This window comes from Erinaceus europaeus, chromosome 4 (assembly GCF_950295315.1).
Source record: "Erinaceus europaeus chromosome 4, mEriEur2.1, whole genome shotgun sequence".
Lineage (NCBI taxonomy): Eukaryota > Metazoa > Chordata > Mammalia > Eulipotyphla > Erinaceidae > Erinaceus > Erinaceus europaeus.
In genome coordinates, this window is record NC_080165.1 from 139,760,373 (window position 1) to 139,788,366 (window position 27,994).

The 27,994-nt window shown below is 45.4% G+C and overlaps 1 protein-coding gene across 5 annotated transcripts in view; it reads left to right on the forward strand.

Moving 5' to 3' along the window:
* FYN (FYN proto-oncogene, Src family tyrosine kinase) overlaps positions 1–27,994 on the forward strand; it is a 265,390-nt gene that overhangs the window by 234,217 nt on the left and 3,179 nt on the right. For all 5 annotated transcript variants that reach the window (XM_060190608.1, XM_007528135.3, XM_060190610.1 and 2 more), the window contains one exon: positions 11,737–11,868. In XM_060190608.1, coding sequence (XP_060046591.1) covers positions 11,737–11,868 — 132 coding nt within the window. The remainder of the gene's footprint in view (positions 1–11,736; positions 11,869–27,994) is intronic.

Consider the following 27,994-nt stretch of genomic DNA (forward strand, 5'->3'; position numbering starts at 1 on the left):
TCACCTGAGTAATGAGGCTGAAGGGTTGACATTCCACACCTGACATCTCTGGACACAGTCCAAAGTGAAGCATGCCGAGGTGGTACTCGTTGCATTGGTTAGGTTGGGATCAGCAGATACTGAATTCAGTCCTACTTAAACAAGTCCTCCCAGCACAGTGTAGATTTCAGGCACAGTTCCTTTAATGGTTGTCCGAGTTCCTTCTTGGGAATCAAGAGTTCAAACACCCACAGTGGCAAGAGTTTTTGCTCATTGATTTCCTTTGCTTCTGTGACTTATTGCAGGTTGTCTTGGTCACCTCTGACAGGAGGTAGCAAGTCAGGAGAGCAGCCTAGAGCATCCTCGCTCGACTCACCTTCTGGCTCCCCTGGAGCTCTGTGGGAGAAACCCCATGGCCTATTCTCCACCGTGGGTTCTCCTGTCCTTTCACATTTCGTCTTCCTACCTGCCTCTGTTCAACTACACGGCCCAGGTCTTCACCTTGGTCTCACCCCTATTGCTCCCAGGTGCCTGAATCTACTTTTTTTTTAATAATAGTTTTTAATATTCATTTCTTCCCTTTTGTTGCCCTTGTTTTATTGTTGTGGTTGTTGTTATTGATGTCGTCATTGTTGGATAGGACAGAGATAAATGGAGAGAGGGGGAGAGAAAGATAGACACCTGCAGACCTGCTTCACCAATTGTGAAGCTTGACGCCCCTGCAAGTGGGGAGCCAGGAGCTCGAACTGGGATCCTTACGCAGGTCCTTGCGCTTTGCCCTCTGCGCTACCACCTGACTCCCCTGGATCTACTCTTTTGAGAGTCTTTTGATTGTCTTGGATGAGGTCTTGACTTATCTGCAGTTAGACCTTTTTTTCTTTTGCCTCCAGCGTTGTTGCTGGGGATTGGTGTTTGCACTATGAATCCACTGTTCCTGGCAGCCTTTTTTTTTTTTTTTTTTCCCATTTTATTGGATAGGACAGAGAAAAATTGAGAGAGGAAAGGGAAAATAGAAAGGGAGAGAGAAAGATAGACACCTGCAGACCTGCTTACCACTCCTGAAGTGGACCCACTGCAAGTGAGGTGCAGGGCTTGAACCCTGTCCTTAGGCCTAGTACTATGTGCGCTTAGCTGGGTACACCAATGACCCCCCAGTTGCACCTTGCTGTGCTTCACTGTCCTATCTTAGGTTTGGGGCTCCCTTTGGAACACCATTCACCACCGCCACCCCTCAGCCTGGATTTTCTTTCTGTGGACTCAAGCATTCCAGACCTTGATCTCCACTTGTCTAATCAGCCCTTGTCTTTTCAGTATGTCAGGCTTTGCCTCTGCCGTCTGGTTTTTGTCTTGCTTAGTTCACGTCCCCCCTCCCTACCCACATCCTCAGTGGGCCAGCCTCCTCCCTGCCCCAGCTCCTTTTCCTCTCAGACTCTCTGCTCAGATGGCATTTCCTCTCAAATCTGTTGTACCATTAACATTGCATTTACTTGCTCTTTTGAAACATGGTGCTAAAACTCAATGATGGGCTTACGGTAGAAATTTCAACAGTGTGTGTGTGTGTGTGTGTGTGTGTGTGTGTGTGTGTGTGTGTGTGTATGTGTGTGTGTGTGTGTGTTCGTCCCTCCCCCATCCAGGAATAACTGGAAGTTGCGTGACTGTTTTACTTCAGGCATGTTTGGGAAATTTGAAAGTCATCCCTTTGGCGGAGGGTGAAATTTTTGAATTGTGCCTTGCCAGATTTTATTTGGTCTGAAATCATTGTTTTGTTTGAATAACCATGAAGTTCCAGGTCAAGTCAGCTTCGATTTCACCTCCTTCATAGGATATCCTGTCCCTAGTCCAGCCTTATCACCCACTTCCTGGCCCAGTGTAACCAGCTTCCTGTTATCAGCACCGCCCGTGATGTTCCTTGTTTGGGAGTTTTGTTGTTGCTGTTGTTTTGTTTTGTTTTGTTTTTTAATTCCTCAGGGTAACTTTAAAGTTGAAGTATTGCAGTATTATGTCATGTTTGATATTGGATGTAATGATTTACACAGTCTGTGGCTTTGCAATTAAAGAGAGCTCCGAGTGGGTCTTTGGCTAAGAAGAACAGTGTCTATTGTTGATGCTAGTGCTTCCCCTTCATAAAGCCACTGTTACGGTGGCGGTGGCGCCACTTGTGGTCTCTGTAGGAAGGGTGTCACTTCTTTCATTTTGCACTGACTTGACCTCCTCCCCCTTGGCTAGTTGTGTTTACTTGTTGTTTTGTTTTCAGCCCAAGGGTCTATTTTCTGGACTAAGAAGTTGGCCTGGTTACTGGGGAAAAATGGCTTTGGCAGCCCAGTGCCCCACCAAGAGCCAATAACACGAGGTGGACCCCACCCAGGCCTGGCCTGGCCTCGTCTCACCCCTCAGCCAGCAGGGACTGTGCGGCATTTCCATGTGGCCACCTCTACCGGACGTCCCTGTTCCCTGTGCAGCACTCCTGGTGGCTTTGTCTTTTCCTTTTTTCTTTCTTTTTAATAAAGGTTGGCAGACAGAGAGTATAAGAGATACCATAGCACCGCTCCACTGTTGGTGAAACTTCCTCCCAAAACACTTCCATGTGATGGCTAGAGTCTCAAAGCCAGCTCACTGGCCATGGGAAATGTGTGCTCTCCACCGAATGAGACACCTCCTGGTTCCTAAATACGTGTATTTATTTGTTTATTTATTTATTTATTTATTTATTTATTTTTAAAGAAAACTAAGGACCAGCAAGATAGTTCACCTGAGAACATGCCAGCTTTGTCAGGCATGCAACCCAGATCTGAAATGTCTGAGCTTTGCGAAGTGTTGGCGCGCACTTAGTCTAACCCCTTTGTTCCTGAAATTAATTCAAACGCAAAAGCAGTGTGCGCAGAGAACACACAGGTGTGACTTGCTGAACACGATGGCAGAAGTGACAGTGAAAGCATGATCTGTCCGATCACTGAGAGACACCGTGGGCTTTTCCAGAGTCTTGAAAAGGCAGAGTGCGCTTCCTTCCCATTCTGGCTCATCACAAATCCCCCTTACGGTGAAGGTCGTCTCCCGTGGTTTTTGCTGTTGTCGCTGTCTGAGTGTTTTCTTTCCGCCAGCGTATTCCTCGTGCAGTTCATCAGTGAAATCCTTAATGTGAGCTGGTCGCTGCAGTGGCTTCTTGCTTTGAAGTGTTAGTCCTGTGTGGAATCCAGGTCTGAGTCTGCGGTTTACAGTTTGTCAGTGCCTCATTCAGCCAGTCCCAGTGGCTTTTACTCTTTTAGCCCTGGCACCCCAGCTGTACTCTTCTCTTGCACTGAGCCTGGGAGCCACACCTGCTACAGGCTGACTTCCAAAGGGGGCAAGCCACACAACGTGCGTGTCTCCTTGGAAGATTTTCCCAGTGATGACATTCTCTTCATTGTCTTGCTGCTGTTACCGAGTCCAAACAGGCCGGCATCTCCAAAGTTTCAAAGGCAAAGAGAGGGGCCTGGCAGTGATACACCTGGTAGAGCACACGTGTTACCATGCACAATGACCCGGATTCAAGTCCCCTGTTCCCACTTGCAGGGGGGGAAGCTTCACAAGCAATGGAGCAGTGCTGCAGACATCTTTCTTTCTCTCTCCCTCTCTATTTTTGTCTCTGTCAGAGAGAGACGGAGAGAGGCGGGGGGAAAGACTGGCTGTTAGAAATGGTGCAAGCATCATGCAACCATCAAGCCCCAGAGATAACTCTAGTAGGAAAAAGAAAAAGAGAAAAGGGAAGGGAAGGGAAGGGAAGGGAAGGGAAGGGAAGGGAAGGGAAGGGAAGGGAAGGGAAGGGAAGGGAAAGGGGAAGGCAGAGAGTAGAGTGGGGTGTCATCATGCCTCAACCCCCCAAGCTCAGGCTTTCACCAGTCTTAGGATGAGATCTGAAGCCCTTAGTGTGGCTTGCAAAAAACACAAAAATCTGTGAATATATATTTTTTTCCGGTGCTGGGAATTATCTAGGGCATCGTACATACAAATCATGTTGTTATTATCTGTAGCACTAGTCACTGTCGTGTGTGTGTGTGTGTGTGTGTGTGTGTGTAAATGGAGTGGCCACTCATTCTTCTATTCAGACAAAGCAGCAAGCTCCATGAAAATCAGAGATTGAACTCATTCTCGGATCTCCAACACTAAATGCAGAGCCAGTCACATGGAGGAAGCTCTAGAAATACTTGCAGTGGGAAGAGCGAGAGAACAAAACCAGACCAGGAGTCATGGAGTGTATGGTTTTGAGCACAAAGTTTGATGACTGAGTAGATTCACCACCCTCTCCTAGCGCTTCCTTAAAGTGTGGATAATTATTACCCTTGTTTTTTTCATCTGTCCCAGACCTATTGAGGTTGAATGATTGGCATCCACTTATCTGCTCTCCCCCCAGTCTATGAAGAACTTTCTCTTGCTGTGTGCACTCACCAGGCCTCTCTAGCCACCTGGCTTCCTGCTGCCAGTACTCACAACTGCAGCCCCACTGACTGACTTGAGCCAAGTCTGAGGCTTCCTCAACCTCTAAGAGATTTACTCATATCTAAACTCACCTCACTTGGCAGTGAAAACACGAGGTTCCCCGGGTGCTTTTAAGTTTCATGAGTGTGTGACAACTGCTTTTTCTACCTTCTTTGGCACTTGTTCAACTCTTTAAAAGGCGTCCACATAGTGACAGTGAAAACTGGTCATTGATAACAAAGAGAGGACTCTTCAGAGAGCTGGGAACTTATTTAAAAAAATTATAAGGAACTACATCACAGTCATTCATTCATTCTTTCATTCAACACCTCTTTATCTAGTGCTGTCCGTGTACCAGGCACTGAGCTCAATACTGAGATAGGATGGCCCTCCAGAAAGACAAGCTTCTACTTCAAGGACAATCTGTATGAGACACCCTTCAGACAACTGATGCTTCCCTTGAATGGTAACAGCTACAACAAACAGTTTGCAAAGCAAGGGAACCTGTCCTGGTCTCAGGACTTGAGGAAAGTTTTCCTGTGTAAGTCACACTCAGCCTGAGGACAGAAGAACAGAAGTTAGTTAGCTGTCTAGTGAGGACTTTCAGCAAAAAACGAAAACAAAAACAAAAAAAAACAGCCTGTTGCATGACTTAACAGAAGGTAGAAGATCGATGGACAGGTGAGGGCTAGGGAGGGCAAATCCAGGGACAAGGAGAGGTGGGAGAAGTTGGGAGCAAAGGCCAGATTATTCACCAGAGTCTGCGCAGAAGGCCACTGCAGGAGTCCAGGCAGGTGACCAAAAGTGAGTGAAGGCTAGTGTGAGAGTGGAGAAGAGGAAAAGGCATGGACAGAGAGAAGACAGGCTCAGTGTAGAGAATGACCAAACAGCAGGGACGAAAGATGAACCAGTAGCAGTTTGTTTTAATTTTATTATTGGATAGAGACAGAAATTGAGAGGGGAAGGAGAGAGAGAGACAGAGACACCTGTAGCTCTCCTTCACCACTTGTGAAGCTCTCCTCCTTTAGGTGGGGACTGGGGGCTTGAACGCTTGAACGCTGGTCCTTGAGTATTGTAACAAGTGCTTAACCAGGTGCACCACCACCTGGCCCTCAGTTGTAAGCTGCTCTTCTAGGTAGGTGTGGTATTCTAGGTAGGTGCTCTGAGCCATCCCAGTGGAAACATCGAAAGGAGAGTTGGTTACACAGGTCAGCCTCACAGGAGGGAGGACCTGCCTAAGAGGACCACACAGACACAACCACCACCAGAGTCCCCAGAGTCGTGAAAGCTTATGATCCCTGTTCATGTCACCTCAACAGAATTTAGAGGGACAGAATTACGATGCACGTAAAATACTCATTTGAAACACTAGTCTGTTTACTCCTCCAACATGATCCAGCCTCAGGCTGACTGGTCCACTATACTGTTCCAGAGAGGGAAATGACTGAAGTACAGTGATACTTTTAGGTATTCTCATCTGTGATTCAAGCACATAGCCACAGTGACACCACATCCAACTTTCAACAATGAGTGTATCTTGAAAGGTTGGGGGGGGGGGGAATCTACAAACAATGCCTGAGAATCATTCAGTGAATACGATGCTCTCAAGTCCATACATAAATACACAGGTTATGATGGCTTCTGTTTACTAATTTAACATAAGCCTGACTGAAGTTACTTCAATAAGAAATCAGAAGCCAGATGATGATGATTCCTTGATTTGTTCTGTTCCCCTCTAAACACTGAACAAGCACACTGAGGATTGCCAGGCCCTCAGATTCAAGACATCAGTAACACAAACCATCTACCTGCAGAGTTTGCTGCATCTTCTATCATTATTATTATTATTATACTTATTTATTTTTATTTTATTTTTGCCTCCAGGGTTATCATTGGGGCTCAGTGCCTGCACTATGAATCCACTGCTCCTGGAGGTCATTTTTCCCCATTTTGTTGGCCTTTTTGTTGTTGTTATTGCTGTTGTTGCTGGATAGGAGAGAAATTGAGAGAGATGGGGAAGACAGAGAGGAGGAGAGAAAGATAGACATCTACAGACCTGCTTCACCCCCTGTGAAGCGACCCCCCTGCAGGTGGGGAGCCGGGGCTCCAACTGGAATCCTTACCAGTTCTTATGTTTCGTGCCATGTGCGCTTAACCCACTGCACTACCACCCAACCCCTACTTAATTATTTTTAATGATAGAGAGAAAAGTACACACAGAGAGCTACCCAAGTCTGGCTTATGGTGTTGCGAGGGATAGAACCTGGGACTTGTGGTCTGGGAAGTGGCACAATGGATAAAGCACTGGATTCTCAAGCATGAGGTCCCAAGTTCAGTCCCCGGCAGCACATGTGCCAGAGTGATATCTGGTTCTATCTCTCTCTCCTATCTTTCTCATTAATAAATAAATTAAAAAAAAAAAAAAAAAGAACCTGGGGCTTTAGAGCCTCAGGCATGAAAGTTTTTTACGGAACGTTATGCTGTCTCCCAGCCCACCTGCTTCTTCTCCATTGAAATCCAAAAGACAGTTCTTCGTAGCACACCGGGTTAAGCGCACATAATGTGAAGCACAAGGACTGCTGTAAGGATCCCAGTTTGAGCCCCAGGCTCCCCACCTGCAGGGGAGTTGATTCACAAACAGTGAGGCAGATCTACAGGTGTCTTTCTCTCCCCCTCTCTGTCTCCCCCTCCTCTCTCAATTTCTCTCTGTCCTATCCAACAGCAGCAACAACAATAACAGCAACAGCAACAATAGAAAAGACGGCCCCAGAAGCAGTGGATTCATAGTGCAGGCATCAAGCCCCAACAATAACTCTGGGGCCAAGGGGGCTGACACGTAAATCGCATTCCCAACCAGAAAAAAAAAAAAATTAAAAATGAATCAGCCGGTGACAAGACAGTACCTAGTTCATTGCAGCGCAAGTTTCCTGATGTTTTCTTTTTTATTCTTTCTCTTTTAAGATTTATTTATTCCTTTGTGAGAGAGAGAAAGAGAGAGAACAAGAACAAGAACCAAGAGCATCACTCTGGCCTATGCAGTACCAAGTATTAAACTCAGCACTTCATTCTTGAAGTTTCAACACATTGGCCACTGAGCTATCTCCCAGGCTACGACTGTGTCTTTTTTTCTAAAAAGTCATACTAGTTAGAGGGTAGCTTTGATCCTGACTTTATGTCTGCCTTGATATCTGTAGAAAAAAAAAATTAAGGGGGCAGTGTACCTTGTTTTCAGTGGAAAGACAGATTTTACACCCAGAATATCCTTTCTTCTAGGTTTCACAGCTTCTTCCTCTGTTTTTTTAAAGATTCGTTTATGTATGTATTTATGAAAGAAGGAGAGAGGAGGAGAGGGGATCAGGGTACACTCTGCCACATGTGATTCCAGACTTGTGTCACATCGAGCGCCCTCTTGTGATACCTCCTCTTTCTAGTTTTATGATTTGTGTTTATCACAAGAGAGAGAATGAAAGGAGAAAGACCGGAGCATCGCTTAACTCTGGACTTCCAGGGTGTCAGGCATGCAAGCTCTGTGCTTTTAACAGGCTGAATTCTCTCCCCCTCACCCTTCAGAGCTCCCTTAACTTAGCCCAAGATGAAAGCTTATTGGAGCCCCCAGCAGGGCTGCCAGTGGGACTGGTGTCGATTGTGTGACAGACAGACAGCCTCAGGGATGCCATTCCCACAGACCAGGTTTGCAGGGTTTGCAAAGTCCCTGCCAGAAACCTTTGTGAACTTGCCCCTATTCTGAACTGCATGTGTACGTAGGCCCAAGAGGTTGGGAAGCCAAGCTGAGGATAGATAAAGGTAGGGAGGCAATTGAGAACTGAGCTTCGGGGTTTCTTTTCACTTGAAACCTCAGTTAATGATTAACAGCTTAGGGCTGCTCCAGTTTAACCTTTTATTTTCCTTAAGAAGGAAAACAGAGAGGCTTCTTTTGTCAACAATGGCTGCTATTTTAAGACAGAAAAGAAGTAGGAGAATTTGAACAAAGACAAGTCTTCACCCCCCCCCACCTCCAAAAATGTATTAGGTGTCAACACATTATTTTACAAAGCAAATTGATACAAAGCAAGCTCAAGGAAGTTCCTGCAATGAAGGTGAAGCACTTTTTTTTGCAGATGATTTCCTATCAGAGACTCATTATGTCGTGCAGCCTTTGTTTTAACTTATTTTTGAAGATGTATGCATTATGCTTCTTGTTGTAGATTGCAGAATGAGAAATGGATAAAGCAGACTAGTTCAGCTGGCTGACATACTGACATTGGGATGTGTTTTCCTTTTAAATCTGAAATTACAAAATCTCAGAAAACTGAAATGACCTTATCCAAATTTTAAATAGTTTATTGTCAACGGCACACACACACACACACACACACACACACATACACACACACACCCCTTCACCCAGGTTGAATTATTGCCGAGAATGGAAGAACAGTTCCCTTTTGCAGAAAATGTTTTATTTGCCTCAGAGGTGGACATAGATTCTGAAGTCATTTGGCCCGAGAAGTAGTTTAAATAGGAATGAATTTAATATAACTTTAATTTTCTGAAATATAAGAACCCCAGCTGAGGTTTGGTCCAGGGCAAAGTCTGTTCTCTTGACGCTGATGAAAATCTATCATGTTAATCCCAGGGGCTCAGAGTCCAACGCTGCGTGAACAGAATGCTCAAGGATAGAGCGTGAGAAGAATGCTTTGAAGGAAAACTTTTAAAACAAAACGAGGGTTCAGAGCGAATCACGCCTTGTGTGGAATCGTGTAGCACTTAGAGAAGGCTATAAATAATTATGCTTGGAAAATACAGCTAATTAAAAATAACTCAATGCATAAAAAGGGAAGAAAGCCATAGCATGACTTCTCTGCTTCCGCGTTAATGTGAGATGCCACATAATGAAATGGTGGGGTTTTCTTTTATTATTATTATTTCATTTCATTCTGGCACAGAAAATATGGAGAGGAAAATTATATTGCTAGAACATGCCTGGGTAGATTTGCTAAAGATGGTATCATGTACTGTATTTAAAATGGAAAAAAAATCTAATTGCTGTAATTTATCATACCTCTGGTTATTAAAACTGTGCTCAAGATTTTAATCTTTTTTTCTTTTTTTTCCATATTTGATTCTTCATGAAGGATATTATGAATATTCCTGATTTTGGCAGCCTATGTATGGTTTTTCAGAAGCTCCTTAGTAAAATTAACACATTTTAAGTATATGTGTATATCAGTAGTAAGGAAAAAAAATCCTTTTGTTTTCCTTTTTAGTTTGTTCACTGAAATATCTGAAACTTCCCTACAGTTGCTGAGTCTAATGTATGAGAGCCCTGGCTACTGGGTCGATTTAATTCCCTGTGTGCACATCTAGTCTTGAAAGAGCAGTGTGGGCCCTACTCTTCCCTTTAGATTGGAGAGAGGATTCTTTTCATGATCAAAAATGTTTGAAAGAAAAGACTGCACTGACATTGACATAAATTTGCTTCTTGGTCTTGAGAAATCAGACATTCCTAAGACAGTCATTGAGGGAAGAGCGTTCTTTGAAGACTAACATTAAATGGTACCCTCTCTGGCCAGTGGGAGTAAGGCAGTGAAGTCTGCAAGGGATCCTGTCAGTATAGAAGTAAAATTTATCCCAGAATGCAAGAATGGCTCTTCTCAGGTAAAGGGTGGAGGGAAGAAAGAGTGCAGGGAAGGGTGCATCCAGAGGTGAAGTCACTTCTCTGCTGGGGACCTGGGGGGTTAGGGGAGGAGTGAGGATGTGCCCTGGGGAAATAAAGCCCCAACTGAGCACATGGGATATTGCAAACTGTCTCTACCCTGGGAGAAGCATAGTGGTTCAATCTGGTTTTTAATTTGTCTCATAAGCACAGAAATGGTTCTATATACCAAAGGTTCGTAAGAATAGCATTGTGGGCAAGGGGGAGATAACATAATGGTTATGCAAGGAGACTCTCATGCCTGAGGCTTTGAAGTTCCAGGTTCAATCCCCCAAACCATCATAAGCCAGAATTGAGCAGTGCTCTGGACAAAACAAAACAAAACAAAAAAGCAGCACTGTGATTTAATACTACATTATTTGCTAAAAAATATAATATCATCTCAAAACAAATGAAAATTACACCTTACCATGCATAAGAATCCAGCTTTGAGCCCCCTGGCCATACAAAGGGAAAAGCTTAAGCAATGGAGTAGTATTGTGGTCTCTCTCTCACTCTCTCTCTCCCTCCCTCCCTCCCTCTCTCTCTCTCTCCTTTAATCTGGAGGGGAAAAAAGAGTCCATTGGGAGTAGTATAATTGCACAAGTCAAAGTTATAGCAAAGCCCCAACAGAAAAATCATAAGTGTATGTTTGTGTGTGCGCGCGCGTGTGTGTGTGTGCGCACGTGAGTGCATGTGCGTGTGTGCATATGTGTGTGCGTGCGTGCATGTGTGTATGTATGTGTGCATGCATGTGTGTATGTTAGCCTCCTAAATCACATAGTGGTTTCACCTCCTGACCAATCTCTGATGCTTATTGTGGTTTATAGATTTAGGTGCTAGAAGCCAAAATGTTTTTTTAATTGAATAAATTGAGAGGGAAGGGAGAGAGAAAGAGAGACACTCGAAGCCATGCATCACCATTCGTGAAGCTTTGCCCTTGCAGGTGGAGAGCAGGGGCTTAAACCTGGGTCCTTGCACATTATAGCAAGTGCACTCAACCATGTGCGCCACTGCCTGGCCCCTAGAAGCCAGTGTTTAAGGTGTTTTATAGTTCAACTCTTTGATGGGAAAATGAAAAATAAACTGACTTACGTTAAGATTACAGAATCAGAGGGCCTGGCAGTAGTGCTCACAGTAGAACACACACATTACCACACACAAAGACCCAGGTTCAACCCCGTATCCCCACCTGCATGGAAGAAGCTTCACGAGTGGTGAAGCAGTGCTGCAGGTGTCTCTCTTTTTTGCTCCCTCTCTTTATCCCCTCCCCCACTTCCCTTTCCATTTCTCTCTGGCTGTCTCTATTAAAAGAAGGAGCAGGAGGGAGGAGGAGGGAGGGAACAGTTACTGTCAGGAGTAGTGAAGTCACTGTGTACCACAAGACTTCAGCAATAACCCTGGCGGCAATCTGGAAAAAAAAAAAAAAGGATTACAGAGCCAGTACTAGACCTCGCAGTCTTTCAATTCTAGTCTGTTCCTTGCTTCACCTCCTTCCTGACCTCATCTCTGAACTTTCTGTGAAGGAGCTTCCTGGTTCTTCTTCCAACTCCATCGCCCATCCAAGTCTTACTACCTAGCCAGTAAACAACCAAATGTTCCTTCCGCAGGTGCAAAGTTCCCCATTAAGTGGACAGCCCCTGAGGCAGCCCTGTACGGGAGGTTCACAATCAAGTCTGACGTGTGGTCTTTTGGAATCTTACTCACAGAGCTGGTCACCAAAGGAAGAGTACCATACCCAGGTAAGAACAAGGCCCAGCAGAAGGGGGCTTTCGACTGCATGTTCTTTCACCCGTCCCTGGGGCAAGTCCTCACCAAGCTTGCCTATTAAGCCTTACCTTCAGCATTCTACCAAGCCTGACTTTGAAGCCTACAGACAGGTATTTAGCCAGAGAAGCAAAAGCAGGAGCCACTGAGGTGTGGGCAAACAGTGGCCATGAATCACGCGCCAGGATTTATGTAAGTAGCCATGGATCCAAATGCCTCAGTCCACTGCAGATCACAGGCTCTCTCCTCTCTCAGTTGGAGTGTGTGTGGGTAGCAGAACTGTCACTTCACCTGAGTGGAGTCTGCAGACACTCCTGGGAAGGAGAAGGAGGTAAGCCCCTGCTGCTTGTTGATGACGTTGTAATGCTGTAACGTGGGGCAGAGTTTGCGGGAAGACACCAGAATTTATTCTCTCGACCAAACGAGCTCCGCAGATGGCCAGAGAGCTCAGGGGCACATGTGAAACACACTCTCGAGGCCACTCACTTCCCATTTCTGAATAGTTGGAATACGCTGTGCAAACGCAGATGTGATGGAGACTTTATTTATTTATTTATTTATTTATTTATTTTTGCCACCAGGATTATCACTGGGGCTTGGTGCCCATGCTACTAATTCACCACTTTCCGGCAGCCATTTTTTTGTTTTTCCTTTTTTTTTTTTTTTCTTTCCTCTTTTCATTGTTTTGCTTTTGACAGGACAGAGAGAACTTGAGAGGGGAGATAGAGAGGGAGAGAGAAAGATAGACACCTGTGGTCTTGCTTCACCACGCGTGAAACCTCCCCACTGCAGATGGGGAGCCAGGGCTCGAACCTCAGTCCTTGCACTTAGCCAGGTGCACCACCACCCGGCCCCCGAAGGAGATTCTTAGTTCCTATAAATTTTTTCTGCATTATCCGATTCGTGTGCTCCTAAGATATCACAGGTTTAGATTACCCACATTTAAACTGATGAATTGAGACAGACAGTGACGTTAAGGACACTCAAACCATCTCACCTCCACGCTTTAGTGGTTATAACACAGGGCGATCCGATTCCAGAAATGTGAAAGACATATTTTTTTGTTCCTGCTGAGTGAAGGAAGAACACAGCTCCCCCTTATTCCCTTGCTTCAACAACAACAACCAAAAAAGAAAAAAGAAGAAGAAGAAAAAGCAATGATAGAAGTGAGACTGGGGATTAATGAGAAATTGCAGTCTCTTGCAAATTCTGGGCTTGCTGTAATCATATCTTTGCAGTCAGAGGAGCTAGGGAGGGCAGATTACTATGTAATCCCTTTGTTCATTTCTGTGATTGTCTCTGGCCATCTTCCCTCAGAGGATGTACAGAAATGCACGTAGAAAGAATTTCTTTCCAGGTAAGCCTCAAGCCTCCTAGAACAGCCACGTCGGCATAGAAGCAAATTCCCTGTCTCTGAAGTACCAGTGCTGGGTGTTTAGAAATGCAAGTGGAAGGCAGCTTTATTGATGTGGCCGTGGCTGATGCTCCCAGCGTGCATAAATAGGCCACTCCTCAGGGAATCACCAGCCTGGTCAGAAGTGAGGACTGCCCTGGAGGGACAGGAGCATAGCCTGGCATGACTGAGCTGCTCCTCTAACTGGGGCATGTTCATGTCTCCAATTGCAAACATGTAAAGGCATCTCTTTTTGTTATTGTCTGAAAGCTGAGCTAATTTCTCCCCGAGCCCCCAGATTTATAGCCACCCAGCATGTCAGATGCAGTCGGCAGGGGAAGGCTAATGTTTTGTGGTTTTGTGTGAAGCCTTCCTCCCAGTAATACAGAAATGCTTGTTGTTTCTCTCGGTGACACAAAGAAACCAAGACAAAAAGGGCAAGGGCAGGGACGTTAGACGAGGCGAGCAGGTATTTGGTTTTAGCAGAAGGAAAATGGCCTCATTTACAACTGAGGGCAGGATTCGTTCATTCAGCACAGCCTCAGTAAATGTGAAAACTGCCAGGTGTTTTTGTTCTACCAGAAAAGTAAATACAAATAAGACATCCATGCTCGCAGCAAGCCTTGATTCTCAGCTTCCTGGAGCTAGGTCCGGTAGTAGGTGCTGGGTATAAGACAGTGAACAGGCTTAGTTCCTATGCTCACGGAGCTCACACTTGGATAAGCTACGTGTCAGATCAGATTGGGGAGGGCCAATGAAATAGCTCACGTGGTTAGTGTGCTACTTTGCCACGTGCACGACTCAGGTTCAAGCCCTGCCCCCACCACATTGAAGGAAGCTTTGTGGGTGTGGTCTCTATTTCTCTGCCACTCTATCTGTATCTTAAGGAAAAGAAATTTTTTTTTTAGGCTATAATACTTATGCAAAATATTTTCATGCCTGAGGCTCCAACAGCCCAAGTTCAATCCCCAGCACCACCATAGGCCAGAGCTGAGAAGTGCTCTGGTCTAAGGGAGAAACAAAACTATCTAACCCAGGAAGAAGTCAGTCTTATTTGGGCTTGTTTGTTTGTTTGTTTGTTGCCTCCAGGGTTATTGCTGGGGCTCAGTGCCTGCGCTATGAATCCACTGCTCCTGGAGGCCTTTTTTTTTTTTTCCCCATTTTGTTGCCCTTGTTTTTGTCATTATTATTGTGGTTGTCATTGCTGTTGTTGTTGCTGGATAAGACAGAGAAAAATCAAGAGAGGAGGAGAGACAGAGGGGGAGAGAAAGATAGACACCTGCAGACTTGCTTCACCGCCCATGAAGTGATCCCCCTGTAGGTGGGGAGCCGGGGGCTCAAACTGGGATCCTTATGCCAGTCCTTGCAGTTCATGTCAGGTGCGCTTAACCGCCCAACCCCCATTTGTTATTTACTTAATAGTAGAGGGAGTGATCCTTCAGGGATGAATTACTTGAACCTATCCAGTATAATCCCTGAATCTTAGCTGTGATAGCAGGGCATGGACAGCTGATTTGGATACTCCACATACAGTGAATTCTGAGAGAGGGGGCTTTCCCTTGGAGTCCTTTGAAGGTGGCAGGGGAGTTTGAAATGAGAAATCAATTCCATTTATTTTAACCGTAGTTGCACATAACTGTCTGTAATTGCTGACAAGCAGGGAACTTTGGCAGCCACCTTGAATCTTCATGAGAAGTGAGAGAGGGACCTATATTCAGAAAACTTGACGGGATAAGAGGCAAGTAGCATTTCCTCCTCAAGGAAGAGGAGAGAAGTTCCCCCAGACAAGGACAGGTTTGGAGAAGGCACAGAGGCCAGGGAAGATAGCACCCATTCCAAAAGCTGCAGGATATGGGCCCGGAGGAGAAAAGGAAAAAGAAAAAAAAAAGAACTGTGTGGTAAAGTGCTGGCAGGTGCATCCAGAAAGACTGGGCGGGGCTCTTCATGAGGGTGGGGACTCCTATGAAGAGCTTCTGTGGGGAGTTGGGCGGTAGCACAGCAGATTAAGCACACACTGCGTAAAGTGCAAGGGCTGGCGTAAGGATCCCAGTTCAAACCTCCAGCTCCCCACCTGCAGGGGAGTCGCTTCACAGGCAGTGAAGCAGGTCTGTAGGTGTCTATCTTCTCTCCCCCTCTGTCTTCCCCTCCTCTCTCCATTTCTCTCTGTCCTAGCAACAACAACATCAATAACAATAATAGTAACTACAACAATGAAAAACAACAAGAGCAACAAAAGGGAAAATAAATAAATAAATACAAAAAATATATTTAAAAAAAGAAGAGCTTCTATGAAGCCAACATCACTCTGATACCAAAAGCAGACAAGGACACAACCAAGAAAAAAAAAAAACTAGAAACCAGTATCTCTGATGAACATAGATGTTAAAATATTGAACAAAATTCTAGCCAACCGGATACAGCAGGATATTAAAAAGATTGTTCGTGGTCCGGGAGGTGGCACAGTGACTAAGGCACTGGACTCTCAAGCATGAGGTCCTGAGTTCAGCCCCCAGCAGCACATGTACCAAAGTGATATCTGGCTCTCTCTCCTGTCTTTCTCATTAATAAATAAATGTAATCTTTAAAAAACAAAAAGGATTGTTCATCATGACCAAGTGGGGTTTATCCCAGGGATGCAAGGTTGGTTTAATATACGTAAATCAATCAACGTGATCCACCACATCAATAAAAGCAAGACCAAACACCACATGGTCATATCAATAGATGCAGAGAAAGCCTTTGACAAAATACAATATCCCTTTATGATCAAAACACTACAAAAAATAAGAGTAGATAGAAAATTCCTGAAGATAGTGGAGTCTATATATGGCAAACCTACAGCCAACATCATACTCAATGGTGAAAAACTGGAAGCATTTCCCCTCTGATCAGGTACTAGACAGGGCTGCCCACTATCACCATTACTATTCAACATAGTGTTGGAAGTTCTTGCCATAGCAATCAGGCAGGAGCAAGGAATTACAGATTGGAAGAGAAGAAGTCAAACTCTCCCTATTTGCAGATGACATGATAGTATACATAGAAAAGCCTAGAGAATCCAGCAAGAAACTTTTGGACATCATTAGGCAATACAGTAAGGTGTCAGGCTACAAAATTAACATACAAAAGTCAGTGGCATTCCTTTAAGCAAACACTAAGTTAGAAGTAGAAGAAATTGGGAGTCAGGCAGTAGTGCAGCAGGTGGTGCAAAGTACAGGGACCAGTGTAAGGATCCTGGTTTGAGCCTCCGGCTCCCCACCTGCAGGGGAGTCGCTTCACAGGTGGTGAAGCAGGTCTGCAGGTGTCTGTCTTTCTCCCCCACCCCTCTGTCTTCCCCTCCTCTCTCCATTTCTCTCTGTCCTATCCAACAATGGTGACATCAATAACAATAACAACAATAAAACAACAAGGGCAACAAAAGGGAATAAATAAGTAAAGAAGTAGAAGAAATCAATTCCTCTTACTATAGCAACAAAAACAATAAAATATCTAGGAGTAAACCTAACCAAAGAAGTGAAAGACTTGTATACTAAAAATTATGAGTCACTACTCAAGGAAATAGAAAAAGACACAAAGAAGTGGAAAGATATTCCATGTTCATGGGTTGGAAGAATTAACATCATCAAAATGAATATACTACCCAGAGCAATCTACAAATTTAATGCTATCCTCATCAAGATCCTAAAAACATATTTTTTAGGAGAATAGAACAAATACTACAAATGTTTATCTGGAACCAGAAAAGACCTAGAATTGCCAAAACAATCTTGAGAAGAAAGAACAGAACTGGAGGCATCACACTCCCAGTTCTCAAATTATATTATAAGGCCATTGTCATCAAAACTGCCTGGTACTGGAACATGAATAGACACACTGACCAGTGGAATAGAATTGAGAGTCCAGAAGTAAGCCTCCACACCTATGGACATCTGATCTTTGACAAAGGTGCCCAGACTATTAAATGGGGAAAGGAGAGTCTCTTCGACAAATGGTGTTGGAAAAAAATGGTTTGGAACATGCAGAAGAATGAAACTGAACCACTATATTTCACCAAACACAAAAGTAAATTCCAAGTGGATCAAGGACTTGAATGTTAGATCAGAAACTATTAGATACTTAGAGGAAAATATTTGGTAGAACTCTTTATCTAGATCGTTCTTATGACTAATATGTTTACTTTGAATGAGACAGGGAGTCACTGTGGGGCTTGGAGTTCACCCATGGGAGGGTGACATAGTCCAACCCATGATTCCTCTGTCGCCACTCCCCTGCCAAAGCCATCTCTTTCAAACATGTAAAGCTTTCTCCTCCGTTTCTCTGTTTGCCTCAAAATCCTTTCAGGCCCCACCCAATTCTCACTGCCTTGTTACAGACTCTCCTGCATCCAGACCAAATGGTTTCCCCTTCTACTTGGCTTCCATGACACCTGTTGAAGCCCCTGTTTATGTTTATTTTTCTAGCCCAGATCATCTCAACTTTTTCAGGAGAAGGGAACCACTTCTCTGTATTCTCAATGTCAGGGACCCTGTCTTCCCCATAATAGACTCTCAGTACATATAAACCAATGGCCTAATAGGTGACGCAAGAAAAGAGGAAGAAAGAAAAAAAAAGCTTATTATATGAGCTTTAAAAAAATTTTTTTTGGGGTCATCACTGCTCCTGGCCAATTTTTTCATATAGACATAGGACAGAGGAAGGAAGGGAAAGACCCCAGAGTACCAAAGCTTCCCCCATCATGATGGGGACTGAGTTTGAACCTGGGTGTGGCACACAGAAAAGCAAACATACTCACAGCCAAACCATCTTGCTGGTCCCTGAAAAGATTTTTCTGAGAGGGCACAGCATCTTTGAATTTTACCCCATCAACTAGACATGAATCTAGCGTGTATGTTCGCCAACACCATGTTCCAGCACCATTCTAGGTAATGTGTCAACCATTCTGTGCCCTAGGTTTTCTGAACTATTAGCAAAGCAGGAATGTTCTCTTATGCACATCCCATTGATCTGTGCGTTTGAAGCATGTTCAAGTCTTGGTATCTTTTATAAAAATATTCATGGGAGTCAGACGGTAGCACATCCAGGTTAAGCTTAAGTGCATGTGGCGCAAAATGCAAGGACCAGCGTGAGGATCCTGGTTCCAGCCCCCGGCTCCCCACCTGCAGGGGAGTCGCTTCACAGGTAGTGAAGCAGGTCTGCAGGTGTCTGTCTTTCTCTCCCCCTTTCTGTCTTCCCTTCCTCTCTCCATTTCTCTCTGTCCTACCCAACAATGACATCAATAACAACAATAATAACTACAACAAAACAACAAGGGCAACAAAAGGGAAGAAATAAATATTTTTTAAAAAAAAGATTCATTTATTCATGAGAGAGAACCAGAGGACCACTCTAGCAACTTTCAGCTGCCTGGGTCTCTTGAACTCACTGATAATGACTTCAAGAAGTAAGGCAGGGCAGGAGCCAGGTGGTAGCACATCTGGTTAGGCACACACATTGCAGGGCACAAGGACTAGAGTGCAAGGCCTTCGTCCCCGTTTGCAGAGGTGAAAGCTTGGGGACACCTGCTGCAGGTGTCGTTCCTTCTCTCTGTCTCACTTTCTATCGGAAACAGAAAGGCAAAGGGAAGATTAGCCACCAGGAGTGGTGAGATGGTATGGCCACTGAACCTCAGCTATAATCTTGATGGGGGGAATATATGTGAAGAAAAGTAATCACACTGGCTGTGCCTTCCTTAAAATACTAGAAGTCTCAGGGGCCCAGGAAGTGGCTCAGAGGGTAAAGCACTCACCTTCCCTGCTGCATTCACTTCACATCACTGCACCAAAGATAGAAACAGATGAAACTCCTTGAGTGGTGGGCAGTGCTTCGATATGTCCCTCTTACCTCGCTAAAAAACAAAAACAGAACAGTAGATGTGTAAAATGCAAATTGGCTTCTTAGTATTGCAAATGTATCAGGTCCTGGCTTCTATCCCTGGAATCGCATTTAAAAAAGAAAAAAGATCGGAAGGCTTCTCCTTGTCCTCCCTCTGCTCCACACAAGTGCCTAAGATACTGGACCCTGAACCAAATCTTTGAGTTCAGCAGTCTGTCGCCTGTATTCTGACCCCTTCTGCACCCAGCATGCTAGCAGAACCAGCTTTTGCTCAGGGTATGAAGAAGATAGGGCTCTTCAATGAGGGGGTTGGAGGCAGGAGGAGACGCTAATCTCAATCTCGGCAGAGGGTGCTTTGTCCTCCCTCTGCCCCCAGATCTTGGCCTTTCCTATCAGCTCGTAATGTCCACTGCCTAGAGACCCAGGAGACATATTGTCACTTGCCCTGACAGAAATGCTCCTGGCCAGGATAGCTGCTAAAAGGAGTTATGCTAGTGGGCAGCGGGAGAAGGATGTGTGTTCCTAAGTCTTGTAGCCCAGGCTTTCCCCACGATTCCCTCTGGCACCTCACCCTCTTCTCACTTGTCCTTTTCTTGATCCAGCAATTCTTTATGATGACCTCTCATCAAGCTTGAGTAACCTCTGGGTATTAAGAAAACAGTTGTCATCATTTCTGTCTCTCTTTTTTGCCTCCAAGGTTATTGCTGGGGCTCGGTGCCTGCGCTACGAATCCCACTGCTCCTGGAGGCAACTTTTTTCCTTTTGTTATCATTGTTGTGGCTCTTGTTATTGTTGTTACTGATGTCATTATTGTTGGATAGGACAGAGAGAAATGGAGAGGGGGGAAGAGAAAGATACACACCTGCGGACCTGCTTCACCACCTGTGAAGTGACCCCCCTCTGCAGGTGGCGCCACGTGTGCTTAACCCACTGTGCTAACGCCTGACCCCCACCCCATTTCTGTATTTCTTAAGGTGTGGGCTTAGTAAAAACAAAACAAACAAGAAAAACAGAACCTGTTTCCCTGCGGTTATCAGGTACAATAAGGAAAGAGCAGAACCAGTCACTGGTATACCTCCTCAAGGTGACTCCCTTATTTTCCTCTATACTCTTTGATCAGCAGCTGTCGGCCCCAAGTTTTCACTCTGACCCTTGACTAGAACCGAACTCAAAGCAGCCTGCTTGTTGCCGGGTAAGACAGAGCGGGTGATGATCAGACAGTTACAAGCCCTGCTGAGCAAGCCTTTCTCCCTCCTGGCAGTCGCTTGATGCTGCCACACAGACAAGTAAACAGATGGGTTTCTAACAGGACTTGTGCAGAGAAGCGGGGGATGGGGGGGGAGTCCCTGCCTGAAGGTCTAACACAGAGAGAGTAGAATTTCCTTTGAATGGAAAAACCAGCTTGCAAAACTACTTTGGAATGCCTGATGTAGCCAACACCTTTTCATTGTTCAAGTGTGTTGTTATTCATCTGCCACAAAAATCCAGGTTCTTTTTTTTTTGCTTCCAGGGTTATTGATGGGGCTCAGTGCTGGCACTATAAATTTACTGCTGCTGGTGGCCAATTTTTTCCATTTTATTGGATAAGGACAGAGAGAAATTGAGAGGGAAAAGTGAGATAGAGAGGGAGGGAAAAAAGATACTTGCAGACCTGCTTCACCACTTGTTAAGTGTCCTACCTGCAGGTGGGGAGCGTGGGGGGCTTGAACCTGGATCCTTGTGCGGGTCTTTGCACTTATTACTGTGTGTGCTTAACCGGGTGCACCACTGCCCGGCCCCCCTCCAGAGTCCTCTTGTTTTAAATATTTTAATGCCTTATTTCCCTTGTATTCATTAGAGACAGAGAGAAACTGAGAGGGGTGGAGGGGATAGAGAGAAAGAGAGACACCTGCAGCCCTGTTTCACTGTTCATGAAGCTTGCGCCTTCCTGGTGGGAACTGGGGACTTGAACATGGGTCCTTGTGCGTGATAATCCATGCATTCCACCTGCATGTGCCACTGCTTGACCCTAAATCTTTGTTCTTGCAACCTGTGGTCTGATGCAAATACACACTTGAACAGGTAACAGTGTAGTCCATAGCCACTCAGAGATGGCCCCTCTGAGAGCCCCAGTGGGGAAATACACTAGTAAGGCATGACAAAACAGAAGACTCTTCTTTCCAAGAAGACATTTTAGTTTTTCAGATAACTGACAACGCATCGGATATCTGCCAACAATTGTCTTTGTTGGCAACTGGGGAAACTGAGGCCAAGGGAGACACATTGGGAGATGAAAGGCTGGTGGTAGCCAAGTGACTCTGCCAAAAAGGAAAAAAAAAAAAATGAGTTTACTATCTTCCTTAAAGAGTCTAAAAGACAAGAAAGGAAGCACTGCTGTGTTAATCTCCAAGTCAGTGATGAGAGTAAGAAAGTTAAAACAAAAGCAAAAAGGAGAAAAGGGGGTGGGAATACACATGAGAATAGACGTTGTTGGCAACTACACAGAATGAGGACGGGGAAGTGAGAGAAGGAAACTTAACCTTAATTTTGAAAACCGAGAGGAAGCCAGCAAGATGATATCCAAAGGATAATACGGTCATAATGACGGGAAGTGAGTCCAGTCTGGTTGGCTGGAGTCTCAGATGCAGTGTTTGGGGCAGACCAGGTGGAAATGATGCTAGCCGCCCTTGTGTTTGAAAGCCTAACTTCCGGGGGCCAGACTGTAGCAGAACCAATAGAGTGCACACGTTACCATGAGACAGGACCCAAGTTCCAGCTCCAGACCCCTTACCGCAAGGAAGAAGCTTCACAAACAGTGAAGCAGAGCTACAGGGATTTCTCTCTCCCTTTGTATCTCCCCCCACCCTTATTTTTCTCTGACTCTATAGGGGAAAAATGGAAGGAAGGAAAGAGGGATGGAGGGAGGGAGGGAGGAAGGAAGGAAGGAAGGAAGGAAGGAAGGAAGGACAAAAGGAAAATATGACCACTGGAATTGGTGGCTTTACTGTACAAGCACCAAGCCCCAGCAATAACCCTAGGAGAGAGATGGAGTGGGAAGAGAATGGAGGAAGGGAAAACCTAAATTCCAAAGTAGCGGGAGGCCCCCATGGAGAATATAGGGAAGAGGAATTTGAAGGAAGGTCCCCCAGGGCGCATGCACGCGCGCACACACACACACACACACACACACACACACACACACACACATATGCTATGGAAGTTTTCTGTGAACTAAGTACCACTGAGTGAAAGTAGCCCTTGGAAATGGTCGAGAGGGTCAGTCAGTACTATAACAAAGGAAGGGTGGGTCTGGAGAGAAACCAGATGGTGCTTGTTGGCTGCCTAGCCCCAAGTCCCTTCTCGAGATGGGCGTTGGGAACCAGAGAATGCACCCAGGTTCACTCTGTGAATGTGGTACGTCCCACAGTGAGCACCACTGGCCACTGGTGGGCAGTTACACTGTCCCTGTGAAATTGGTCTCTATTGCTGTTCCCACAAGGAAACCTGGAGCCCAAGCTGTGGTTGACCATGTTGCCTACACATCACACATTAAAGTTTCTGTCTCTTCTGTTTGTCTCTGGCCTTCTCCCCTGTGGAAGTGGAAGGGGGTGGGGAAAGCATCCCCAAGCACTGGCCCTGCCTACTTCTCATTTGGAAGTACAGTACATTGATTCTTGTGTTCTGGTACCCCTCAAGACTCTTCTGACTGCCTTGCCACTTAAACTTGTATGTATTCTCCTTGTTTCTTGCCATTATTAGATACAGCCAATGTTCCTTCTAAATATTATCAAGGGCAGCCAGGCAGTGGTGCACCTGATTAAGCACACACATTACAGTGCACAAGGACGCAGGTTCAAGCCTCTGGTCCCCACCTACAGGGGAAAGCTTCACAAGTGGTGAAACAGGGCTGAAGGTGTCTCTCTCCCTCTCCCCTCTCAATTTTTCTCTGTCTCTATCCAATAACAAATGAATAAAAATATTATTTTATTTTTTAATTTATTTAATTACTTATTTAAGAAAGGAGACATTAACAAAAATATAGGAAGGAGGGTACAACTCCACACAATTCCCACTACCCTATCTCCATATCCCATCCCCTCCCCTGATAGCTTTCCCATTCTCTATCCCTCTGGATTATAGACCCAGGGTGGTTGTGGGTTGCAGAAGGTAGAAGGTCTGGCTTCTGTAATGGCTTCCCCTAAAAAATATTTTTTAAGGATTATCAAGGGGTGACAATAATGCTGATACTGTCAGAGGAGATTAGGAGATACATCTTACTTTCTCTTGTGTGACTAGAGTAAATGAAGTGAAGTAAGGGATATGAGAGGAGGGTGTCTGAGGCCTAAGTAGTAAACAGTAGATTAGACTGTGGTCCCTTATTTAGGCCTTTCTTTTCTTTCTTTTTCTTTTTCTTTTTTTTTTTTTTTTTTTTTTTGCCTCCAGGCTTATCGCTGGGGCTTGATGCCTACACCACAAATCCACTGCTCCTAGAGGCCACTTTTTCCCATTTTGTTGCCCTTGTTGTTGTCATTATTATTATTGTTGCCATTGATATTGTTGTTGGATAGGGCAGAGAGAAATGGAGAGAGGAGGGGAAGACAGAGGGAGAAAAAGACAGACACCTGCAGACCTGCTTCACCACTTGCAAAGTGACTCCCCTGCAGGTGGGGAGCCGGGGGCTCAAACTGGGATCCTTACACCGGTCCTTGCGCTTTGGCCATGTGCACTTAACCTGCTGAGCTACCTACCACCTGACCCACTATTTATTTAGGCTTTTCTAAGTGGGCATCTCTTAACTGTGCAATTATTCTGTTAGAGGCCCCTTGTGAAGGTGCCAGGTCTGCAAATCAGCCTGGCTGGGCTCTGGCTTAAGGATGATAGGGAAAGAGCTAGTGCCAGTCAGACTGTCTTTGTCAGCCTAGTGCATGGTCTTCAGTCTCTCTCTCCTGGCAAAGCAGTCAGTGATGTGTTTCTGTTGGACTCTGCATGGAATCAGTGGCATGTCCTCTCCATGTTCTGAGAGATCTGGGGAGAAGAAAGAAAAGAGGAGAGGGGAGGAGGTGTGAGCAGGAAAGGAGGAAGAGAATGAGCAAAAGCACACACACCATTCTGGCAGCACTGGCTGGCCACGTCCTGTGTGGGCTAAGTTTCGGCTTCATCTCTGGCTGCAGTTGCCAGGATGCAGGCCACCTCTGGTGATGGCTCATGGTGAGGTTCAGCGTGCTCTATCTGCCATGTCGAAGGTTTAGGCAGAGCCCTGGAAAAAACAGGCTTGACCCAAGTGGCCAGTTAAACTTTCCATTGAATGAGATTATATTAAGAGTGTATTAAACAAAAAAAAAAAAAGTAAAATCTTTCCATGTGAGTAGTTTGTTTCTTAATGAAATGAAGCATTCACTGACATAAGCTCCACAGAGCAATAGGAGAATGATTAATTGAACTCTGTGGTACATTTAGGCAGGGTTTCAGTGCCAGCATAAGGCATTAGAAGGAGTTTGGGGAGGTTGTAACTACCTCCAGAAAGGGCCTGTCAGACCTTTTGAGCTTCAAACCTTCTGCCCTCCTTTGCTCCAGTCCCCGCAGTTTCCTGGCAGGGCCTGGGACAAGGACTTCTGCAGGTTCAGATCACATGGTTTCTGAAATGCTATCAATCCAAAAATGGGGTTATCGTATCCAACAAAGCAAACACTTCAAAGAATACGAGTCTTGATAGGTGATTATACTCTCTTCATGACTTTTCTGGGGTGGCTGCGATGTGATAGCTGCCGCCACTCATGCCAAAGCTCCCCAGCAAAAACCCTTGAGTCTCGGTGTGTTTCAGAAGCAAACTTTAAGAAAAATGTGGGGCCAGGTGGTGGCACACTCGGTTAAGAGTACATATCACCAAGCACAAGAATCCAGGCTCACGCCCCCACCCCCCACCTGCAGGGGGGACATGAGTGTTGTTGAAGCAGGTCTGCAAGTGTCTTTCTCTCCCTGTCTCCCCCTCCTCTGTCAATTTCTCTCTCTTCTGTCCAATAAAAATAGAAAAAATAGCCGCTGGGAGCAATGGATTCATAGTGCTGGCACCGAGCCGCAGTGATAAATAACCCTGGTGGAGATTTTTTTTTAAATGCCAATATAGTGCAAATACCATACATTTTGTGACACCCTAGGAGAGTCATGAGCAGTGCTATATGCTCAGATGCATTATTTCTGCAGCTAAAAGTATGAATTAAAAAAAAGGGAGTCAGGTGATATCACAGCAGGTTAAGTGCAGGTGGCACGGAGTGCAAGGACCAGCTTAAGGGTCCCGGTTCAAGCCCCCGGCTCCCCACCTGCAGGGGAGTCACTTCACAGGCAGTGAAGCGGGTCTGCAAGTGTCTGTCTTTCTCTCCCCCTCTCTGTCTTCCCCTCCTCTCTCCATTTCTCTCTGTCCTATCCAACAACAATGACATCAATAACTACAACAATAATAACTATAGCAATAAAACAACAAGGGCAACAAAAGGGAATAAATATTTTTTTAATATTTTTAAAAATAAAAAAGAGCCTCATACCAGATTAGGTGGGTTTTTTTATTATTTCTTTATTAGGCAATTAATATTTTACAGTCGACATGAAATACAGTGGTTTGTACATGCTTAACATACAACCGCCACTAGGTCCTCTGCCATCATATCCAGAACCTGAACCTTCCCCAGATCAGGTTTTATTGGACGAATGAGGGCAGTACTAATCAGCCTTCCTGCCAAGTGAGTTTCCACAACTTTTGGTCACCAGAGCTCATTGTATTCTGGAGTCACGGGTATGGAACGCTGGCCTCTGTCCCTGATCCTGTTTATAGAGAGTCCCGTTGGATATGCCCCCTGCAGCTCCCAGTTCCTCACCTGGCTTCCACCTCTCTGCCCCCAGTCTGAGTTTTCAACAGTGGGAGAAGGATTTCAGTGAATTGGCCACAAAGCTAACAAAACCAGAGTGAGGTGGACACATGGGAAGTCAGCTGTGAAAACAAGAACCTAGATTTCTCCACCTCTCACTACAACTGGGAATTTCTTTTTTTTCTCCCCGGCCCACCCCGCCCCTGCAAGGTTATCACTAGGCTCAGTGGCTCAGTGCTGGTACTACAAATCCACTGTTCCTGGTGGCCATTTTTTCCATTTTATTGGACAGGATAGCGAGAAATTGAGAGAGGAGGGGGAGATAGGGAGGGAGAGAGACTGCAGCAGACCTGTTTCACCACTTGGGAAGCGTCCCTACTGCAGGTGGGGAGCTGGCGGCTTGAACCCAAATCCTTGTGCTGGCCTTTGCGCTTAGTACCGTGTACACTTAACTGAGTGTGCCACCACACAGCCCCTGGAATTTGAAATGTGAACAAAGCTAGTCAGAATGATTAGATTACATGCCTTTTTAAAAAAAGAAAAAAAAACTTTTATATATTTTATTTATTTTCTCTTTTGTTGCCCTTGTTTTTTATTGTTATTGATGTTGATGTCGTCATTGTTGGATAGGACGGAGAGAAATGGAAAGAGGAGGGGAAGGCAGAGAGGGGGAGAGAAAGATAGACACCTGCAGACTTGCTTTGCCACCTGTGAAACAACTCCCCTGCAGGTGGGGAGCCAGGGACTCGAACCAGGACCCTTATGCTGGTCCTTGTGCTTTGCGCCACGTGTGCTTAACCTGCTGTGCTACGACTCCCAATTAAAGGCATTCTTACATGGCAGTAACTGCTTCATGTTACACTAGCCGAGAATAAGAAAGCTTCCTTCCATACAAGGTCTGGATAAGCTTGTGACTGGCAAGTCTGTGGTTGTCAGCCGTAACATAGCAAAGAGAAGTACACCCAGCCTGAAAGCCTGGATTGGGTGACTCCTGTCCTGCAGGGCAAAGTTGTGCTCTGGGCTCAGCTCCTCTGGCCAGCCTCAAAATGTTCCAACCACCTCCAGAATTAAAGGAGCTGCACTTGGCAATCTCATGTCTTTCCGCCAATCATATCGCGGAGAAACAGAAGGAGAAAACCTAAGCTTCTGTGTAACTTGAAATCAGGTTCTTGCTTCTTACAAATAAACAAGTAGAAAGAGGGCTAGGCTCCAGATTCCAAGCTTGGCATCAAGAAGCAGGCCAACTATACCAAGAGTTGTCGGGGAAAAGACAGAATGTAATATGGCAGGGAAAGACGAGAACAGGGCCCTGCTGTGACTGGGAAGAGGGTCAGGGCATTTGCCACACCCTGAGTGGGATTTCCTGCTCTGTGCAGAAGGCCGGCGTGTGGAGAGACTGCGTTCTACTGGGATCAGCAGTCTCCCCAAATGCTGCCTGCCAGTGCCATGCAGCCCCGGGTCCATCACCATGCAGCTCCCCCCACCCTCTGGGGTCACAGAGGTCGAGAATGAAAAATGGCCTGTCTGAGGTCAACAGTGTACATCACAGGCCCTGGAGACACCATGTCTCATCGTCCAGGTCATTAGCTCTCAGGGTCACTGGGCCACATGGTGCCCAAAGGTGGTGACAGGACCACAGGTCTCCCCAGGTGTGAGAAAGATTCATTTATGAAGTTCATGCTTACAGCTACTAGATGCTATAAGCAAGGGACAATGTGTTTTTCATTCCTTTTTTTCTTTTTTCTTTTCAGTCTACTTCATCTCCTTTTTTTTTTAGTTATTTTTTTATTTATAAAATGGAAACATTGACAAGACCATAGGATAATAGGGGTACATTTCCACACATTGCCCACCTCCAGAGCTCCGTATCCCATCCATCCCCTCCCTTGATAGCTTCCCTATTCTTTATCCCTCTGGGAATATGGACCCAGGGTCATTATGGGATGCAGAAGGTGGAAGGTCTGGCTTCTGTAATTGCTTCCCTGCTAAACATGGGGA